At 39.7% G+C, this 21,324-nt stretch overlaps 1 protein-coding gene and 1 long non-coding RNA gene across 2 annotated transcripts in view; both read left to right on the top strand.

Moving 5' to 3' along the window:
- LOC136749384 (serine-rich adhesin for platelets) overlaps nt 1-10,318 on the top strand; it is a 30,465-nt gene extending 20,147 nt beyond the window's left edge. Inside the window, exons 5-8 of the mRNA XM_066703640.1 lie at nt 2,362-2,482; nt 2,794-2,846; nt 5,781-5,933; nt 7,190-10,318. Of these exons, the coding sequence (XP_066559737.1) occupies nt 2,362-2,482; nt 2,794-2,846; nt 5,781-5,933; nt 7,190-7,405 (543 nt within the window). The 3' untranslated portion in view covers nt 7,406-10,318. The remainder of the gene's footprint in view (nt 1-2,361; nt 2,483-2,793; nt 2,847-5,780; nt 5,934-7,189) is intronic.
- A 9,351-nt stretch (nt 10,319-19,669) lies between these two features.
- Nucleotides 19,670-21,324, top strand: part of LOC136749383 (uncharacterized) — a 22,815-nt gene continuing 21,160 nt past the window's right edge. The window contains exon 1 of the long non-coding RNA XR_010816744.1: nt 19,670-19,829. This is a non-coding gene — a long non-coding RNA (uncharacterized LOC136749383). The remainder of the gene's footprint in view (nt 19,830-21,324) is intronic.

Genomic DNA, 21,324 nt, shown 5'->3' with positions numbered 1-21,324 from the left:
AACTGTGTCTGTGCTGAAATGACACCGCCCACACACAATTCCCTTCATTGAGGATTGCACAGTTCAGTGTTTTCTAATAATGGGGGTCAAATGGATTACAAGTGTGTAACGAAGGCCTTTGACTCTAAATAGGGATGGGGTACCCAAGACAGCTTCATTCCAAGCATGTGTAGATATTCTGCAGTAAGCTTGGTCACACAGCAGTTATTATGGTTCACGGCATGTTGTTTAAGGTCCATTTTATGCATTGAAAAACATGTCAAAATGCTATCCCAGTAAACATAATATATTACAATCATAATTTCATATTTTCACCATTCAACAGATACAGTACAGTGATAATGAACTAATCAAACTCTCAAACTAAATCTGATTAAGAATATTTGAAAACAAAATAAAAAACATACACAAAACGCACAAGACATTCTTGGAATTGTGGGCTGCGAGTTGTCTAAAGCTTATGGATAAATATCGTAATCCTAAAAATATATACATATTATGTATTATATGATAAAGCAGCCTAAACGAGTTATTCTTTTATTTTTCCTCATCAGTGCATGGATAGTTTTGAATAACCATTTTTGGAGCTCTACAATGCTAAAATAAATGTAGCAATCTATTTCTTTGTATTTGTCTTCGTCATCACAAAAACTAAGATTTTGATTTTATCATTATTTGGTTTTGAGAAATATCTAAAATTATACATTTGTATTGGGATTTGTCAATGTTTGACTGCAGACCGGTGGCATGCCAGTGAAACAAATGGTTATTATTAGTGTAAGTGATATTAAACTATAAAAGAGGGCCATCAGAAGAGTACCATTGGCCAATAAAACCAAGAAGGAGCACACAATGTGTACAAGATATTAGGAGAGTGCAGATGTACCTCTCTGCTTCTTCCGTGTCCAACTGTAAATCTGCTGTAAAGTTCTAATATACAACAGAAAAAAGTAGTGGAAAAATTCAGTGTGAGAAATATCCAGGAATGCAGCCTCTAAAAAAAGCCTCCTATTCCCATGAAAGAAGTCAGAACCTCTCTTAATATGTACAAAAACTCAGTGAAAGGGTTTAAAAATTATTCCAGCTGTACCAATAGTACTTGAGAACCACGACCCCCCCCCCCCCCAGCCCCTATAACATTTCCTGAATTTAAATGTCATTAGTCACAGAGAGGGCATGGGCTGTTGTATTTCAAAATGTGGTTCCTCAGATGATACCACCCAAGTCTACCCACAGCAAGTAAAAAAAAAGGATTAATCACAGGCATGGCCAACCACAGTCCTGGAGAGCCACCGTGTCTTTTGTGTTTCATTTGATCTGCACAGTTAACTACTTAATTGACTTGATGATTGGGCATAGTGAAAATGACCATGTATTCAGTGATCAATAATTTATAGAGACCCTCAAAACCAAGCAGGATTGTGGCCATCAAGGAACAAAGCTGAACACCATATTGATAGTGTCAGAAAGAAGGAAGAAAAATAAGCACTGAGCAATTAAAAGAAAGAAAGAAAGAAAGAAAGAAAGAAAGAAAGAAAGAAAGAAAGAAAAAGAAAAAGAAAATGAGGCAGAGTCAGAAGTACAACTCCTGATAAACAGAAGAGTCCCGGGGCCTGGCAGACTCTGTGGTCCCTGGCAAACATCCCTCAAAAGAAGAGAGCGTCACATAAAAAAAAAACAGCTGCTGCTGGTATTAATGGGGATCCAGTGTTTGCACACACGGGCCTGCAGGGACCCCTCAGATTGTCTGGATCGCATTACACAGAGTGGGGATTGTTCTCTGGTGTTGTGCAATATGGTGATATCACTTAGGAGAATTGGGAGAGAAACCGAGGGTGTGGCAGGCTGGTCTTTTTCCTAAATTCTCCCCCGGGAAAGGCCTGCAGGTCCTGTCTGGTGTGGATTAAAACATTCAGATGTCTTTTGGCTGTCCCAGTTATTCTAGTGTGTGTGTGTGTGTGTGTGTGTGTGTGTGTGTGTATGTGTGTGTTTTGAGGGGGCGGAGTTCATGCACAGGCTTTCAATGTTACAGAATAATGAAAGGAGAGCATAAACAATAGCTCACCTAGTTACCATGCTCAAAACAAACACAAGTAGCTCATCCACTTAACAAATAAATTCATAAATAACTGTAAATGGAAAAGTATTGCAATTCAGTTGTGAAATTGTTTTAAAACAATCATACTTGAATCTGAGCTGCAGACAACAAAGCATAGCAAAGTAAATTAGCACAAAACAAATGTATTAATCTCATGCATCTCATACACAAACACAGAGAATGGGATTTAAAACCTGTTTTAACTAACACATTACAGTACCAGGGATCGTATTTAAATGTTTTCTACTCTTTTTTTCTTGTAGGCAGACACACTCGAGGTACTAAAACACTATCAAGGACAACTGTGTGAAAATGATTGCCAAGTTCAAGTCTTTCAAAAAGAAAACACCAACAAAATCCTCATCACCAGTAACAAAATTGAAGGTTTGTCTGATTCATCTGATAGATGGAGCAAAAAAGTCCAGATTCATTTAAAATAGTTAGTTAAAGGAAGGGTCATTGCAACTGACAACTTGGAGTACGAAAAAGTATTTGCATTTGTCTTTGTTTAAAGGACCAGGCTACTGGAAATTGTAAATTTGTAGGCCAATAAACTCTTTACATACATCAGCACACCTGATTACTGTATTTATGAAAGTAGAAAAAACATTATATAAACCAAGTATTTATGAATAACTAATTTCCACTTGAAACATTCTCAGAAGTGTTGGCTAAATGTTGTTTTCTCTTTGCAGCTAATGCACAAGAAATGGCTGATACGTTAAAAGAAGGTGACATTTCTGCAAAGGTATGTATGTATGTCGGTGTATGTATATTGGTATGTATGTATTTGTTTGCATTTTATTTTAATAAATGAACACATAAAACCACACATCCTGTTTCCTGCCCTTTCTAGGTCTCTATTTGGAAAAAAGTAGGCCTAGACATTAATGCATTTCAAATCTTTTTATCATTAATTCTCATGCAAACACTAAACCCATGTTGGTGTTAAATAAAAAGCATTCCACTTCAATTCATCACTCTGCCAAGGCTGCAACAGCAACAGGGCTCAGATATAAATTATATTCTCAGTCAATAACAATTAAGTAAAATAAAAATTGATATACAGTGGGGGAAAAAAGTATTTGATCCCCTGCTGATTTTGTACGGTTGCCCACTGACAAAGAAATGATCAGTCTATAATTTTAATGGTAGGTGTATTTTAACAGTGAGAGACAGAATAATAACAAAAAAATCAAAAAAACGCATTTCAAAAAAGTTATAAATTGATTTGCATGTTAATGAGTGAAATAAGTATTTGACCCCTTCGACTTAGTACTTGGTGGCAAAACCCTTGTTGGCAATCACAAAGGTCAGACGTTTCTTGTAGTTGGCCACCAGGTTTGCACACATCTCAGGAGGGATTTTGTCCCACTCCTCTTTGCAGATCCTCTCCAAGTCATTAAGGTTTCGAGGCTGACGTTTGGCAACTCGAACCTTCAGCTCCCTCCACAGATTTTCTATGGGATTAAGGTCTGGAGACTGGCTAGGCCACTGCAGGACCTTAATGTGCTTCTTCTTGAGCCACTCCTTTGTTGCCTTGGCTGTGTGTTTTGGGTCATTGTCATGCTGGAATACCCATCCACGACCCATTTTCAATGCCCTGGCTGAGGGAAGGAGGTTCTCACCCAAGATTTGACGGTACATGGCCCCGTCCATCGTCCCTTTAATGCGGTGCAGTTGTCCTGTCCCCTTAGCAGAAAAACACCCCCAAAGCATAATGTTTCCTCCTCCATGTTTGACGGTGGAGATGGTGTTCTTGGGGTCATTCCTCCTCCTCCAAACACGGCGAGTTGAGTTGATGTCAAAGAGCTCGATTTTGGTCTCATCTGACCACAACACTTTCACCCAGTTCTCCTCTGAATCATTCAGATGTTCATTGGCAAACTTCAGACGGGCCTGTACATGTGCTTTCTTGAGCAGGGGGGCCTTGCGGGCGCTGCAGGATTTCAGTCCTTCACGGCGTAATGTGTTACCAATTGTTTTCTTGGTGACTATGGTCCCAGCTGCCTTGAGATCATTAACAAGATCCTCCTGTGTAGTTCTGGGCTGATTCCTCACCGTTCTCGTAATCATTGAAACTCCACGAGGTGAGATCTTGCATGGAGCCCCAGACCGAGGGAGACTGACAGTTATTTTGTGTTTCTTCCATTTGCGAATAATCGCACCAACTGTTGTCACCTGCTCACCAAGCTGCTTGGCGATGGTCTTGTAGCCCATTCCAGCCTTGTGTAGGTCTACAATCTTGTCTCTGACATCCTTGGACAGCTCTTTGGTCTTGGCCATGGTGGAGGGTTTGGAATCTGATTGATTGATTGCTTCTGTGGACAGGTGTCTTTTATACAGGTAACGAGATGAGATTAGGAGCAGTCCCTTTAAGAGAGTGCCCCTAATCTCAGCTCGTTACCTGTATAAAAGACACCTGGGAGCCAGAAATCTTGCTGATTGATAGGGGATCAAATACTTATTTCCCTCATTAACATGCAAATCAATTTATAACTTTTTTGAAATGCGTTTTTCTGGATTTTTTTGCTGTTATTCTGTCTCTCACTGTTAAAATACACCTACCATTAAAATTATAGACTGATCATTTCTTTGTCAGTGGGCAAACGTACAAAATCAGCAGGGGATCAAATACTTTTTCCCTCACTGTATATATATATATATATATCCAAGAAAGAAAGAATATTTCACAAACTATAATAACTGTTTCACCCCAATCCAGTTGCACACATCTTAATCTTACATAGAGCTTTGGATACAGAGGTTGATGGATGTTTCACAAAGCTGTTATCAGTTTATATCCTCAAAAATGTACATACATTGCTGTAAGATTTGTTTTGTTAGGGTGGTCTGCCAGGGGAGGAGAACATTCTGGAACCGATTCCAAAAATTTGTCTCCTGAAAAAAGCCAGTGACGTAACTGTTCACCTCGACTGCATGACATAATGCTGCTAGCACTTCCAGTCAGCTGGAAGTCATTTTGGTGTTCATGTGGAGAACATTTTGGTCTGTCCTTGCATCCCCTCCCTGTTCTCCCAACTTCAGTTCAACTCCAACAAGCTTGACACTGGCTTTTTTTCTCCTATGTTTCATATGTTTTCTTTTATTTACCATGGCGATATAACATGCTAAGTACTCCACAAATGACATGCACTGTGTTTCCGGGCCAATGTACTTTCCATTATAAGTCTAGTGCTACAGTTGTATCAGTCTCCAAAAGCCAGGGTTATATTGCATACATTAGATACATCTTCTTACAGTTGTTCTTGATACGTCTGAATCTTAGCATCAAATGATCTCTATAAACATGGCAATTCGCATCTCTCCTGCACAAAGCTTTTTACTCCAGTACATAATTTTCACAACTTTCTCTATTTCCATAATACAGCAAGTATTCTGTTCAAGTAAAAAAAAAAAAAAAAAACATAATAATAATTTCTCTGTATTAAAATGTTTAATATTTGCCCTACGACTAATTTTGATGCAACTCAGGTCCACTGGGAAATGCCCCTTTGGGAACCCTGGTCGCAGTCAGTCATGGTGTAGAAAGATTCAAACCAGTGATCTCTGGACTATGAGGTCTAACCATTTATTTTGTTAGATTACTTTACAGATTGAGCCCTTTAAGAGCTCCATTCCAGCCGCACAGTATTAAACATTGCTTGTCATCCCTTTCCAGCTGGGGATCCAGGAAGCAACCCCCAGATGGGGCAAACGTTCTCCAACCGTCCTGGTCTCCCTGCTACTGGCTGGATTGCTGCTGGCTGCCCTCCTCATCGGTGTCTACTGCTTCAAGACTCGACAGAACCACACCTCCAAGGGCATGAGACTGGTCAGTGTCCCAGAGAATGATTGCCATTGTCCTTATTGATTGATTTGTTTATATTTCCTGCTTTACTCACAATCATCTGCAGTCTGTCCCAATCTCAGTTATCATAGCCATGGATACCCTGTTTTCGCTCGTGTATTGCGCTTTTGTTTTGTAAGTCGCCCTGGATAAGGGTGTCTGCGAAGAAATATATAAAAAAATAATACTACTAATAAAAATAATTAAAATAATAACACATATTTTTTATTGATATTGTTCTCTTACGTGGTGTATTTTCATAGTCTTGGTAATCACCGACCCCAGCTAACTTCCTTCTAAACCTTATTACTAGGAAGGGTTGGATTGTGATTCAAATCACAATGACAATCATGTGATCAGTATCTCCTATACAAAGTTACATCCTCCTTGACTGATGTTTTGGTTTTAGTTTCTGCACTTCATGTTAAAAAGACAGAGACTGCAAAGGTGGGCTTAAACTGAATATTAGAGATTCTGAGGTTTGATCATTAAAATGCACAAACATGCTTTCACAGTAATACAATTGCTAGATATTAATTCTCAGGGTCAACCCATGGAAGTATAGAAGTTTGGCAGAGTTTAGACTATCCTGAAATGGTTGTTAAGAATGTTAACAAGTAAGTATATCAACATGCACTTTAGTTTTTTTCCTGGATAAGCACTGGCCAGCATTCGAATTATCACACAAGGCACAAGATCAGAGAGGAATGATAACACTATGTACACAAGCACACCCTATTAAGGAGGTTCTACAACAGCCATATGTAACTAGATTTTTGTTTAAAATCTCATTGCCAAGATATTGCAACTGTTTTGATATATGATTTATGACATCATTAGAAAAAGCCATTTAAACTGTACACCCGTGCTGAGAGCACTTGAAACAGACTACAACATTTATTGAATACTGCTTTGATATACTGAATCTCAGTGCCAAACAAAAACCCAGTTCCAATCAATACTTTTCTAACTTCAAACCTATGATTACTCATTTCATAATTCTTTTATTGAAAAATTATATTATATTATACTTTATCACTGAAAGCATGTTTGTGCATTTGATCGATCATCAGAATCACAGTGGCAATCAATATTTAATACACTCCCATCTCTGCAGTCTTTGTCTTCAGCCTTTACTGATTGCCAACAGTGCCACTCAATGGGCAAACGCTGTAACTGCAGTAAAGTTGCCACATTAACTACTTAGTGAAACAACCAACTGTACTTCTGTGTTCCCAAAGGCCGAGGAGCCCTACCAGACTGATGAGGAAAATCAGGGCAACACCCTGGTGTCTGTGGCCCCGCTGAACCCTCCAGAACCCCAGGAGAAACCGAGCATCAACGGGGAATCTGCTGAAACAGTGAAGAACCACCCACCGCCGCATAGCACAGCTACGACCACAACCAACGGCCACTCGGCCAGCAAGCAAGCCCCAGTGGCTGACACAGAGCTGTAACTTGAATGTCATAAACAAACCAGCAAGGACAAACCAAAGACTGACACAAAGACCACAGACCAGAATCATCTTTGTATCTTTTATCTACTTTGTCCGTTTCATTTCATTTTTCCACTACTTTGCTCTTGCCTGCTGACGATTAACTTAATGAAAAGTGCAACAGACAGCAATCCACAATAATACAAATAATAATAATACAAATAATAATAACTAAATTGTGAAGATAAAAGACTACATCAGCAGACAGGTTATCATTTTTAAATCAACCGTGGGTGAAAAACTGCTAATTGAGTTCAGAAGGCAAATCAGATAGACTGTCACTGGGAATTCACTATTAATGCTGTAGTTTTTTATTTGAATTATTACTTAATTATCCACTTACACATGCTTGAACAAAATATTTACTACATAATATATGGTTTAATTTCCATGTGCACTTGTTGGAAATTATAGCATCACAGCATTGCTCCGATGAATACAATACACACTTGCGGAAAATATCTAAACTGACTCATATTGGCAGGAAATCAAATTTATAATACATACTTTTGCCGCAGAAATAATGTTAATACTAATCTTACAGATAAACATACTAGATATTGTAGTGGAGATCTCAATGCCCATTTTTGTATCACTCCCTGTAGCCAGCTAAAAGCCAAATGAGAAATTATAATAATGGTAAATAAATGTGCTTATTGTTGATTGTGAACCCTGAGCTATAATGTGCTGATGATACACAGTCTACTTACACACGCCCACAGTTCCTTCTCCCCTCGTTTACTGTATTTTATGTTTTGTTTAAACTCATGAAAAGTCCTGTACATTAAGACAACGTGATGGCTTGGGGAGTTAAGTTGCCAAATTTGACTGGGATGCACAATAAATGTTCCTCTAATGGTGCTTATCTTAGACATTTGACAAACTGGCACTTAGAAGAGGGAAAGCAAAAATAATTCTCCATTTCATTACCGCAAGCTTTACCAAGATCAGTGGAGGCCTGAGCTGACAAGCATCGGCTCCACTGTGAACCATACTGGGGTCTGTTTTATTTTTGTTGGTTTCCTTTTTGCAGTGTCAACAGTTTCAGATGTTTAGCTGCAATGTCACTGCTGTGAAAATGGCCTAAGACACTTGTAGTGGAGTTACTAATGCTTTCGTCACACCATGTGCCTATTTCTGTTTTTTCAGTATTATGCTTTTTGTTTGTTTTGTGTTTTCAATTTCTGTAATGTTATAGTCACTTCTAATGTATTTTAATGTCTTATGAACGCAGCTTTTCTGTTTCAAACTACTGTAAATCTCTAAGCTCAAAGAAAGCCACAGATTAGCTAGATTAAGGATTTCCTTTTGTTTTGTGTTTGTTTCTTGAGTCTTCAGAGACATTTTATTTGGAGGCCCTATGCAGAACGTGGATCTGCAAAGAGACCTGCATGAACCTGTTATTTTATTTACACACTGAGATTTCCAGGTGTCCAAAATAATAATTTGGATATTGGAACTCTTTTGAAGCATTTATGAGTGCAGAGTTCTCTTCATTTTGCCATAAGAGGCATTCAACACCTACTGAACTAGCTAAATCTCCCCAGCCCACTTCAGTTAACCTCAGTTAATGTGAACATTCAGCTCACTCTTGGTAAATAAAGCAACAGGTTCATGCAGCACTGGTTTTAAACTGGAGGTTTGAAAATAACAATCCAATGTTGTTCTAGATTCTAAAACGTTTACAGAGCCCCATCATATTAAAATGAGCACCCCCCAGCAATGAAGAAGTTACTCTATTTTCCCATCATACCATTCCCCTGGTATATAAAATCATCCACCTTTATGGCTGTGTGCCTCAAGTCATGGATTACCAAGGCCAAATCAGAAGATGCTGATGGGTTTGTCTGCTCCATTTGATACCTGGTTTCTGGCTGCAGTTTTACCTTGACCCTATCAAGGCTGCTCATTTCAAAACTGCTGGGCTCTGACTTACAGTAGATGGTCATTTGAAATCCAAATGGCTTGTGGATTTGTTGATGATTTGAAAGGGATTGCCCCTCCAAACTTTTTATTATTATTTTGCTTTCTTTTTACAAGTCATGATTAAAATCACCCCTTTGGTAATATACTCTTCTGTTCCTGGGCCAATGACAATCGCTTTGAGATGAATGAATTTTCAGGTTCTTAGGAGCCATTCCATTAAGTAGAATGCTAAAGCAAGTGTTTGCCAATTAGTTTCCTTTTTAATTCACTAGCCGACTCGGTTAAACGGAGGCTCATACACAGACTGGGTCATAATGAATACATGGTCTTCAAACTGGTCTCCCACCTAGGCTTCACTTTCAGCTTCTTGTTTTATTGTTTGATCATTTTAATCTTATAAGGAGGTTTTAGTATTTCAATTTGGATTTGCCTGTGTCATTACAGATGCAGAAAAGCCAAGGTGCTTTTGATGTTATAAAACCTATTATTACATTATGATGATAAAGAGATAATGAAGAAAAAGATTACTGCCCTAATTGTATGTGTCTGAAACTCCTCAGTTATGAATGTTGTTTTTCCATGTAACTGAAAAGGGAGGCGTATTCTAAGATACTGGATACAGGAATTAAGGTGTTAATGTTTTCAGTGATGCAAGTCAATTTTACATTTTTGGGCACACATGGGCTTTTCTTTTTACTATATTTTTTTTTTTTTACATTCCACAAGCAACTCTTAATTCTACTACCATTCAAGTCTATTAAAATGAATCGGCTTTTTTATTTTTATTTATGTTTTTATTCAGGGTAGGAATAAACATTGGAAATTAGTTTTGTATGAATACTGCTATTTCTCATAAATTTTGTATCTGTAAATAAGACAAATGCCTCCTTCCCATTTAAAACAAAACTTCTGTATGCCTATAAATAGTGATTATTTGTTGATGAACAATATTTTGTTTTTGTTTCTTTCAGGGGGGGGTGTCTCATCTATTATAAAAGAACACCAGTTTGGCAGAGGAACAATAGATAAACCCATATGAGTTCACAGCTGCATAATGTGGTTTTGTATAAGAGACAAAGATCAGATGATATCATGTTGTCCTGCCCTGTGCTCAGTATGGGAGAGGGATGAATATCATTACAGAACCAAAAGCAAAAGAAACATTCATTACATGGTTTTAACAGAAATAATCAACCACTTTATTTCAAAGTGTAGGCCTAGTAATTAAAAAATAATTAAGGAATACATCAATAGCAATAAAATAATAATGTATAATACAAAATACATACTTTGCGACACTGTATCCGAGGAACAGCAATCCTTTTCCTTTGGTCTTTGTGCCTCTGTATCGCACAATGCCTTCACACTACAGGTTTGCTCAAGGCCACTGTGATCTAGCACATCGAGTACCACCTTATGTACAACAATGTAATGCAAGTGTTTAGTGAGAACAGGGACGAGTGTGGGCTGAATGTTACAGCGCCGCAAATCAATACGGCATTTCTGTGCTTTGACGGCTACACGCTTTTTACACAAACAGGAAAATGGAAACAAAAGACACTGCTTCACTTGCAGGGACACGAGGATTAGAAAAGGATGCCTATATAATTATATAGCAATGGTGAGCAAAGCCAAATCAACTGCAGAGTGATTTCTTGCAATAGATCCGACCTGAAACCAACCGCAAATATCAATTTGCTTCAAACAAAAAGCAGGAGAAACATTACATAGAATCAATTTAATATAAGTAGAAATTAACTAAAACGTTACAAAATTTTAAAATAAACTACCTCCTATCTATAGAAAACCTCAGTATTTATCCAGGCATAGACTGTTACCTAAAATTAGAACCAGGAGAGCTTCTAATTACTAGATTTATTTCAAACCGTGCACCTGGACATGCAAATCAACAGTCTTAAGATCATTCCTTTGGGATTAGGTATCCGTAAGCAAAGCATTAGAAATATATCAAGACTAAGTTAACATGATTTTATGTTCAGGTCAGCAGGAAGACAGCCTATGCAGAAGGCCTAAAACATGTTTTTAAAATAATACGTATACATGAGGTGACACAAAGGTCGACAATAACATGATATCCACCTCCTGTGAAAAGTTAGTTTAACCACAAGTTGAACCCAAGGGGCGAGAGACGTCAGTATCAATATGGTGCTCCACTGAAAACACCAATGTCAAAGGAGAAGTCATAGATTATTAACACAATGAGGCAGTCATGTTCATCAGCGGCACCAAGGGTGTGTTCCTGTGTTTCTGCAGCTGCGAGGCACGTCATGTTTTCCTCCTGTTCCTCCGATTGGAAGATAATCTCCGAGAGGTCTGAAGAGATGCAGTCAAAACCAAATCCAGCCCGGTGAGAAGAAAGGTCAACCTCCCCAGAGTCAAATTTCACAGGCACTTAACAGGACTCACACGCAAAAAGGACATAAAGTCGTTCAAGTTTCTTCAAGTTTTATCAGCTCTGATCTAGTATACGGTTTGAATTCCAAAAAGCTGGTGTGAATAATCTAATGAGACACACTGTAAATTAAACGAATAACCACCTTAAGTTTGAAAGTAAAGTATATCATGACAGAACTGCATTTAAAAACATCTACCCTTTGAAACCCAGCAAGCTGGGTAAAATTCCTTTGTACAACACACCCAGGATTGCAACCCACATCTAAGCAGCTACAAGTCCAGAGCCCTAACCAGTGTTTTTCCATACTCTTGGGTTCTGTTTTCTCCTCTATTGGATTGTCTAACAATTTCCATGATGATGACACCATAATTATCCTCTTTATCTTATGTTTACATTCCTGCATTTCTTCTCACTTCTCTGGCAGCCTTTTCATTCATTTGCATCACCTGAAGCTTAAACGCTCTAAATCTCTTTTATTTTATATACCTTCTTCCTCTCTCTTCTGACCTTTTCAATCTCCATTGCCATTGAACCCCCACCACATTCTCCTCTCCTCCTGCACCTTGATGCTTCTCTTTCCTACTCGCAACGTAAATCTTCTCTGGTGAGCTCCTGCCCTTTCTTTCTGAGGAACTTATACAGAATATGTATAATATGTATCTGGCTGGCCTTCTGCCATTTGCCCCTCCAACTTATTCAAAATTGCTTTGCTCCACTTGTATTCTCTTGGTCTCTCTTCTCTGATTCTATTCCGATTTCATATTTGACGCTGGCCTCCAATTGCTACCTGTATTACATTTAAGAGCCTAGTCTTTATATACAATTCTGTTCAATCTCTACTTTCCTCTTCTACCTCTTCTACAGGTTGATTAGTCTTGCCATCCCTCTGGTGTCAGACTGCCCCAGCTTCCACTTTCTCAGTTCTTGAACAGCAGTGGTGGATTGAGCTGCCTCTCCTCCCTAGATGCATCTGTTTTGATTACACCTGCAGACTAATCTATTCTTCTCTTAATTGTATTCAGTGTAATGTTCACACTTTTTTAGTTACAGTTTTGCCCTTGTATATGAAGAGCACTGTATGTTAGCGTTTGTAAAACCTTGGAAGTTGGATAAAAGCATCTGGTAAATAATATTAATTTTGCCAGGACTGCAAGTTTGAATAATACGTTTGAATAATACGTTTTATCTTTAAAATTTGTGCAGCTATATATGTCACAATACGTCTAAAAAAAAGTATAGCTAATTCAATAATACTTTAATGGAACCTTTTGATCACTATCCAAAGCTAAAATTGGGCAATTATTTAACAGGAAGGTTGACTGTGCTGGACTACCAAATAACAATCAGCATTCACAAATCATGTATACAACATTCACATGCTGTGGTTCCTTTCACAGACAATCTGAAAGGTTTATTAGGCCTGACTATAACACTCATCTGGTATTCTTTGTTCCATAGCTTCCTGTCTGAGATAGCTCATCTGAAAGTATGTTTACCAACTTCCTGTTTTGCATTTCCATTTTGCCCGGAGTAGATTTCAATTCCATTTATTTAAAGTATATCTTTCTGCAGGAAAAACATGCTAAACTTGTTTAACGAGGTACCATTAAATAATACAAATAATATACTTGCCAACTTTCCAGTTTTTCCTCTGGGATGAGACTATGGTTAAAGAAAAGTAGATGATGTTTGATAAATACCTTCATAGACACTCTTTTATAAGAATCTCACTGTCTGTACCAGTGACTGCCACACACCCCAACCATTATTGTCACAATATTGCAGGTTTCATAGGTATCAGTTTTAAAATGCCTCATTTTATACTATACAAAACATATATGTGTAAATTGGAATTTGTAATGTTTTGTGCCTTGAACTGCAGTGTATTTTTGCACTTTCTGTACTTTGTATTGCTCTTATATTTTGTAAGTCGCCCTGGATAAGCGCGTCTGCTAAGAAATAAACAATAATAATAATAATAATAATAATAATAATAATAATATAAGCCAGGAATCTTCAAAGTGGTGCTCCTTGCCAAATATGTGTCCATACACAAGAGGCCAAGCTGAAAGGGCGAAACAGAGCCGAGTGCCAGCATGTATTGACGTAATCCGCAAGAGACTCAACACTTGACTGCTGTGCTGTATATCCCAGCATTTTATAGTTCTGATGGTTAATCTGTCCAAATCACTGATCAAGATTCTTTGTCATTTCAAACACTAAAAATATTTGTATATGTGTTATACTTAATAAAAGTGTTTCTTATATCTTTAGTAATGCTGCCCTGGAAGGAGTTTAAAGGAAAGGGACCAGAGTAATTCCTGGTCTCACAGGACTCACACACAGAAAGATAAAGGGGACCCAATCTCTATAGTCTTCAGCAGAAGGGAATACAAAGGGGAAAGTGTTCAGAATTGTAATAGGTATGATCAAAGTTAACCCAAAGGATTACTTCACAAGGAATCAATGAAAGAAGATGATGTCACAAGTTGAAATAATGAATTGGTGCATTTAGGACTGAAAATAGGAAGCACATCTTTTCAACACAGGTCATATGGGCCTTTTGTTGTTTTTCTTTTGTTCTTATATTACAATGAATGCTATGAAAATGATTCCCTTTCAATAGGATTTCAGTGCGAATCATTCTGAAACCTGATTATTTGACCAGTTTCAGTGTGCTGCTGGTTAATACATTCCAGTTGCTACAGGTTTTATATTAGGGGGGGGACAATCAAAATTACAGGACATGAGGAGTCTAGTGCTGGGTGTGTTTCAAAAAGCTGGCTTGGTAGTAGAGGTTGAAAAGCTTGAAGGAAGTTTTGCATTTAAAAAAAAGCAGTCATTTAGGTCTATTCAAATGCCCAGCAAATATCAACAGAAATCCCAGAGGACCCTAGTGTTAAATCAACAGTGTAATTTTGCCGTGTCGATGAACAGAGAGCCAAGGAAACAAAACACGCCAATACAGCTTGCTTAAGTGCTACAGATTAAATGCTGTAGAATAATGACTGCTCAGTTTCAATTTGAGTGTATGCATAGCCTGATACAGAGCAAATGGGGAAGAGAATCTGCATCTTCTATTTTTATTTTTTGACTTTGCTTTAATTAGCTCTGCCAGCAGAGGGAGAGGGATGAGGGGATCAAGTTTAAAATCAGCAGGAGAGCAGCTTTTGAGCTGAAATATTGTACCTTAATAAGCCATCATTATACTAAGTGCAGACCAGATGCCATTCTAATTTCACAGGATACCATTAGCTATAAAGAGTAAAAGCTCTATTTTTTCGTTTTGCCAAACAAGGTCTCGTCACATTAACCTGATCCTAATTGGTCCCAGGATTTTGCGATAACTGGCACGTATATCCTGCTCACAATAAGGAATGTGCACCATGATAGCCTTTTACAGTCTCTGTACTTGTGAAGGGAATTAGAGAGAAACTCTTGGTTATCAGATGAAGAGGATAAGGGGTTATGCTTTAAATCAAACCATGACAGACACAACATGCCTCTTCTGTGTACTGTATACTTTAATTTGCAATGAATGACTTTAAATGGCAAATGATGGTGTATTATACGATTTGCCCAAGGCACACCATTTACAGACCAAAGGCCAGGGTAGAACAGAGCTTTTTAATATTGAGATTTTCTGATTATTTGTAATTTATTTATTACTATTATTATTTTAATTACAAACAATGAGGACACTCAGCAATCCATTCAGTGCAAACCAACTAATCACATTAATATTCATGCTAACCTCATAGTGGTTTTAATAAAACACCAAAACATCTCTCTGGGATTATAAAGAGCAGTACACTATAAAAAGATTTCACATTGTTGTTAAATCTGATGTATTGCAGCTTTGCAACTCCATATTGGAGTTTCATGTAATACAGCCAATTAAAATTGAACAGCTGTACATGCTGTTTGTGTTTAATGGACTTTGGTTTACTGGAATGCTGTTTTTTAAGAGGCAGAGTCTAATAAAGTGTCTGTAGAACACCCATAGATTGGCTACAAGAAGCAGTGTAAATGCATGGTACTGGTCATTTAACAAGTGGCTAAAGACACAAAGACACAGACAGAAAGGTCAACAAGCTGCCTGATAGACACAAGGGATTAAAATGCACTTGGTCTGTTTTTCAAACGGCTAAAGTGAACTAGTGCACCAAACAACAGTATTCAGTCTGACAAGTCCTACTTGGTCCATCTCCACCTCTGTGATTGGCTGTTAGGGGAGAGTTCATTATCTTCAGCCAACGCTCAGTCCAGACTTTGTGATGCTGACACAACTCATATTAGTTTTGCCTTCCACAGTGTGTTCCTGCAGTTGTATACCCTTGTGCTAAATTATATGGAAAAATGGGAGAAAAACACAGCGGTATTGACAATTTACTTAAACACAGAGAGACAGAGATCAACTGCTTAATTAACTCACCATCTACGTGTGCATTAGAGATGCTGCAATTTACAACAAAGCCTCACATTTTGAGATGTGATTTGCACTTTGGAAGCAAAATATGTGTTTGTCTTAAGAACTATGTGAAAGGCTGTCTAGACCTCAATCTGACTATGAAATAAGGGGGGGGGGGGGGTAAGTTTTAAATCAATTTGAGATAAGATCAACAGACATTCTTCAAAGCAGAATCAGCACGAAAAGGGCAATCCTGGTAAATTCTAAAATTTAATAAATATTCAATAGTTTCAATAAGTGTAAAAAATTAACGTTTTCGAAATATGCAAGGATATGCATGGCTTCCAAGTGTCCAAATGTCCCCGACATGGTCAGAGAGTTTTTATTATATCGTCATTGATTCCCAACACAGGCACTTGTTAATATTCATCAGCATTACTACACCCTGCTTTTAAATAATCCCGAGCTCCTTTCAGATCTTGTGGAGAGCACACAGCTCCTTAAAAGGGTGAGCACCTGGTCTTCAAGAAGCACTTACAAGTAGGAATGAGCTGGTGAGCAGGCTGCAGTCCAAGCTTGTGAACATGACAGTCACAGAGCTTGCAGATTCAACTCCTGGTAAGAGCTGCTTGCATGCATACAGTTCCTCCTTAAAACGAGAGGCACTGTATGCTTGAAGTATTTGTTTTTATGCAAATGTCTCATCTGTGGCAAACTAGTGAATATTTTGTATGGGGTCATTCCAGTATTATTGTTACCTGCTTTCATGTTGTGGTTCCACCATTCCACTGAAATAATGTTATACTTACCCAAGACTTGAGTGATTCAGCCTAAACATATATATATATTCCAGTTGAGCAAACTGAGTTTTAATGCAACTCAGTCAACTGGAATCTTGACAGTTTTCTGTGCTCAAAAGAACTGTCAAAAGATACACTATGAACATGATTTTTGTTACATAAATTAATCACCAAATAAAATTGTTTTAAAAAAAAGGGGTGAGAATAATTTCAAATACAACTGTATGCAGGCTGCACAAACTAATAATAATGAAAAAAAACTAATAATAATAATGGCTAAAAAGCTCGAACAAGAGGATGTGGTTTCATCATATGAGTGGCAGGCCCCAGTTGTGTCCCAGCTGACTGATCTAAGCACATGCCTGCGTAAGTGTTCAGATCACTACATACCATGCGCTTACAGTGATAAATCACAACACACACATACACACACACTAATACCACATGACACACAGCTGGTCTGCACTGCCATGCTTAAACCCTTCATGTGTCAAATATGATAGGATAGATTTTATTAGCAACTGTGAATTCTACCTAGGTTTAATTCCATATACCGTATGCAGCGTGAGCCCAACCCTAAAGCCCTGGACACTAAATCACACTGGAGTAGAGTTTTACTAGAGAGGCTGAAGAACTTGTTTTAAGGAGCTACAACTGTGTTACATAACCACACTGTGGGGTGATAATAACATCAGCTTCCTGCCACACAGACTCCCTCTGCAGTCAGTACCCTTATCAATCCTCGACTTCACTGTACGATAATAAACGTGACGTGAAATCCATTTTTACTATATTCCCTTTAAGATCCAGTGGCCCAAACCACTACTGCCAGACTGCAGGAGTTAACTGTGTTGCAGATAAACAACTTGCAATAGATTTCTTTCTCTTAATTAATTCTCTTAAGTCACACCATTCATCTTCACAAAAACCCCAGCAAATTACTGAAAACGACTGCTTCTGAACATTGCTGCACAAATATGATAAAGTATTTATATACAGACATGAATAAACAGTTTCTGCAGTTCTGCTACATTTCTGTATTTTTCCTTTTCTTTATTTTGTGCAGTTGTCTGAAAGAATGCGTGGATTATCAAAAGCTGAATAAAGGACCAGATCTGCAAGCTGAACATTCCACAGAGCAGTTATCTGTGATAACTAACACCAACTCATCAATGCATGAGAGAAGCATCTGTGTCCTCTGTGCGCAATTAAAAAAACAAGAACGATCATTTAAGCTATTGCCTTTATCATTATCTCTGGTCCACAACTGACATTACTTCTGATCTTTCATTTAATTTGAAATGTCATGTGAATGTATCGCTCTAGCTGTTCTTGAAACCATAACAGTCAGAAAGGTTAGCTTGTACTGCACTTTAAGTGCTGTGCTCCAGGCAAGGACAGTGGAAAAACATGGTAAACACATTAATCTGCTTGGTTCTGAGGTTGAATATTCACAATTCACTATTATTATTGATCTGCTTGGTTATATATTCAAGTCTCAACTGCAATGTATAGCTATGAACAACTGACAATACTCAGGTAGCACTGTCAAACCACACATGCAGATTTACGCAATACCTAAAGACAAGAACAAACTAAACAGAGAAAATGATATTTTGTGCATGGTTGAAATGCTTGGGGAATATGGATGAAAAGAAAAAAATGAACTGTCTACTTATGTTTGGCTGTAAACTTTGGATGAATAGAAGCTTTATTTCCGAAGAGAGATAACCATGAGTGACAGTTAAATGATAAAGAGTGATGTTCTTGCTGGTATAATACTGCCCCCTTGTGTTGTGAATGCTTTATTCATTCTGGACTATGGCACCAGTAGCGCTGCTGTTGCTACTAAATCATTATCATTATGATGAGCATTTTACATCATGTGAAAAGTGTTAAAGTGTAAAAATCACTCTGATCAACAACAATGGAGACCAATAGAAAACCATGAAAAAGCCTTACTGAGGCCAAGTTTAAAAATATGAGTATACTTGTATTGTCAATATAAATTAGTGGTCCTTCTTATTCATGTTTTTTTAGGTTATTTGTGTAATGTATGTATGTAATGTATGTATAAACACCATCAGCTGCGTCATGAACTGGGAGTCTTGTCTTGATCGGACATCCCGCCAGCGCACTGCCTCAATGTAAGACTTCATGTCCTGCATTCAATACAACTGTGTGCATGCGTGCGTGTGTTAAATGGCCGAAAAATATGATATTCATATGTATATACAGCTCTGGAAAAAATCAAGAGACCAGTTAACATTGATTTCTGAACTTGGAGTGGTCTCTTAATTTTTTCCAGAGCTGTGTGTATGTGCGTTTAATAAGCTGTGTGTGTGTGTGTGTGTGTGTGTGTGTGTGCACGTTTGCATACGCATCTGTGCAGTTGTAGTGTTGCAGGCCATGCAGTTGTTACATGGATGCGTCGCAGTGTCCGCAGCACGCGTGTAGCACCGGGCGGACCGCCTGCACGTGCGGACGGTTCTCACTCGCGTCTCCCAGGCAGCGCGCGCTCACAGGGAAGTTACGGCGAGCCATTCCCAGAGCCACGTGACCCGTCAAATGTTTGTAAACACGCGTCGGCTGCACGTGACGGTGACGTGCGAGGCAGAAGTGACCGTCCATCCGGCCAATCAGCGGGCGGGGGAGTGCGCTGGGGGCGGGGCTCCGGCCGCGCCGCGGAGAGGCGATAGTGATGCAGGAAGATTGGAAATCACGGAAAGCGAGGGACAGGGGCGACGCAGGTGACAGTCCGGCTGCACAGGCTGACCAGGAGCCGCAACCAGCCCAGACACTCGCACGAAGCTCCTTCCTGGGCTGATGGAGGTGAGTCTCTCATTATGTGATGCGCCCGTGCTGTGCGCGTCTGTGCTATTATGTCAGTCAATGTTTTTCTCCCTCTCTCTCCCTTTAACTGCGCATATCCAAGCTTTCAGATATATCATGTACTTATTAGTAGTAGTATTGTTATTATTATTACTGTTATGATGATTCGTGTTATTATCATCATTGTTGTTATTCACAAAATCAATAAATAAAAACATAATTAAAGCGTTTCTCGTGGGTGCCGGATTCGGTCTCTTACAATTAGAAACATCCGGCAACAATCAATAGTATTTCTACCTGCGTATGATGAAGGCAACTGCGCAGACAGCAGGCCTTCGGGAAAACAAGCCTTGGAAAGAATTGCCCAACGAGAGAGAGAGAGAGAGAGAGAGAGAGAGAGGGAGAGAGGGGGAGAGGAAGAGAAGGAGAGAGAGGGAGAGAGAGAGGGAGAGAGAGGGAGAGAGAGGGGGAGAGAGGGAGAGAGAGAGAGGGAGAGAGGGGGAGAGGAAGAGAAGGAGAGAGAGGGAGAGAGAGGGAGAGAGAGAGAGGGAGAGAGAGGGAGAGAGAGGGGGAGAGAGGGTGAAAGAGAGAGAGAGGGGGAGAGGAAGAGAAGGAGAGAGAGGGAGAGAGAGGGAGACAGGGAGAGAGAGAGAGGGAGAGAGGGAGGGGGAGAGAGGGAGAGAGAGAGGGAGAGAGGGGGAGAGGAAGAGAAGGAGAGAGAGGGAGAGAGAGGGAGAGAGAGAGAGGGAGAGAGAGGGAGAGAGAGGGGGAGAGAGGGTGAAAGAGAGAGAGAGGGGGAGAGGAAGAGAAGGAGAGAGAGGGAGAGGAGAGGGAGACAGGGAGAGAGAGAGAGGGAGAGAGGGAGGGGGAGAGAGGGAGAGAGAGAGAGGAGAGAGGGGGAGAGAGGGAGAGAGAGAGGGATAGAGAGAGAGGGAGAGAGGAGAGAGAGAGAGAGAGGGATAGAGAGAGAGGGAGAGAGAGAGGGAGAGAGAGAGAGGGAGGGAGAGAGGGAGAGGGAGAGGAAGAGAGGGAGGGAGAGAGGGGGAGAGGGAGAGAGAGAGGGAGAGAGGGATAGAGAGAGAGGGAGAGGGAGAGAGGGAGAGGGAGGGAGAGAGGGATAGAGAGAGAGGGAGAGGGAGAGGGAGGGAGAGAGGGATAGAGAGAGAGGGAGAGAGGGATAGAGAGAGAGGGAGAGGGAGGGAGAGAGGGATAGAGAGAGAGGGAGAGGGAGAGGGAGAGAGGGGGAGAGAGGGAGAGGGAGAGAGGGAGGGAGAGGGAGAGAGAGAGAGGGAGAGGGAGAGAGAGGGAGAGGGAGAGGGAGAGAGAGGGAGAGGGAGAGAGGGAGGGAGAGAGAGAGAGAGGGAGAGGGAGAGGGAGAGAGGGAGGGAGAGAGAGAGGAGGGAGAGTTGGAGAGGGTGAGAGAGAGGAGAGAGAGGGGAGAGAGAGAGGGAGAGGGTGTGGAGAGAGGAGGAGGGAGAGAGTGTGGTGAGGGAGG

This window comes from Amia ocellicauda, chromosome 5 (genome assembly GCF_036373705.1).
Source record: "Amia ocellicauda isolate fAmiCal2 chromosome 5, fAmiCal2.hap1, whole genome shotgun sequence".
Taxonomy (NCBI): domain Eukaryota; kingdom Metazoa; phylum Chordata; class Actinopteri; order Amiiformes; family Amiidae; genus Amia; species Amia ocellicauda.
Note: the sequence above shows the minus strand (reverse complement) of the source record. Positions and strands in the feature narration are given on the sequence as shown.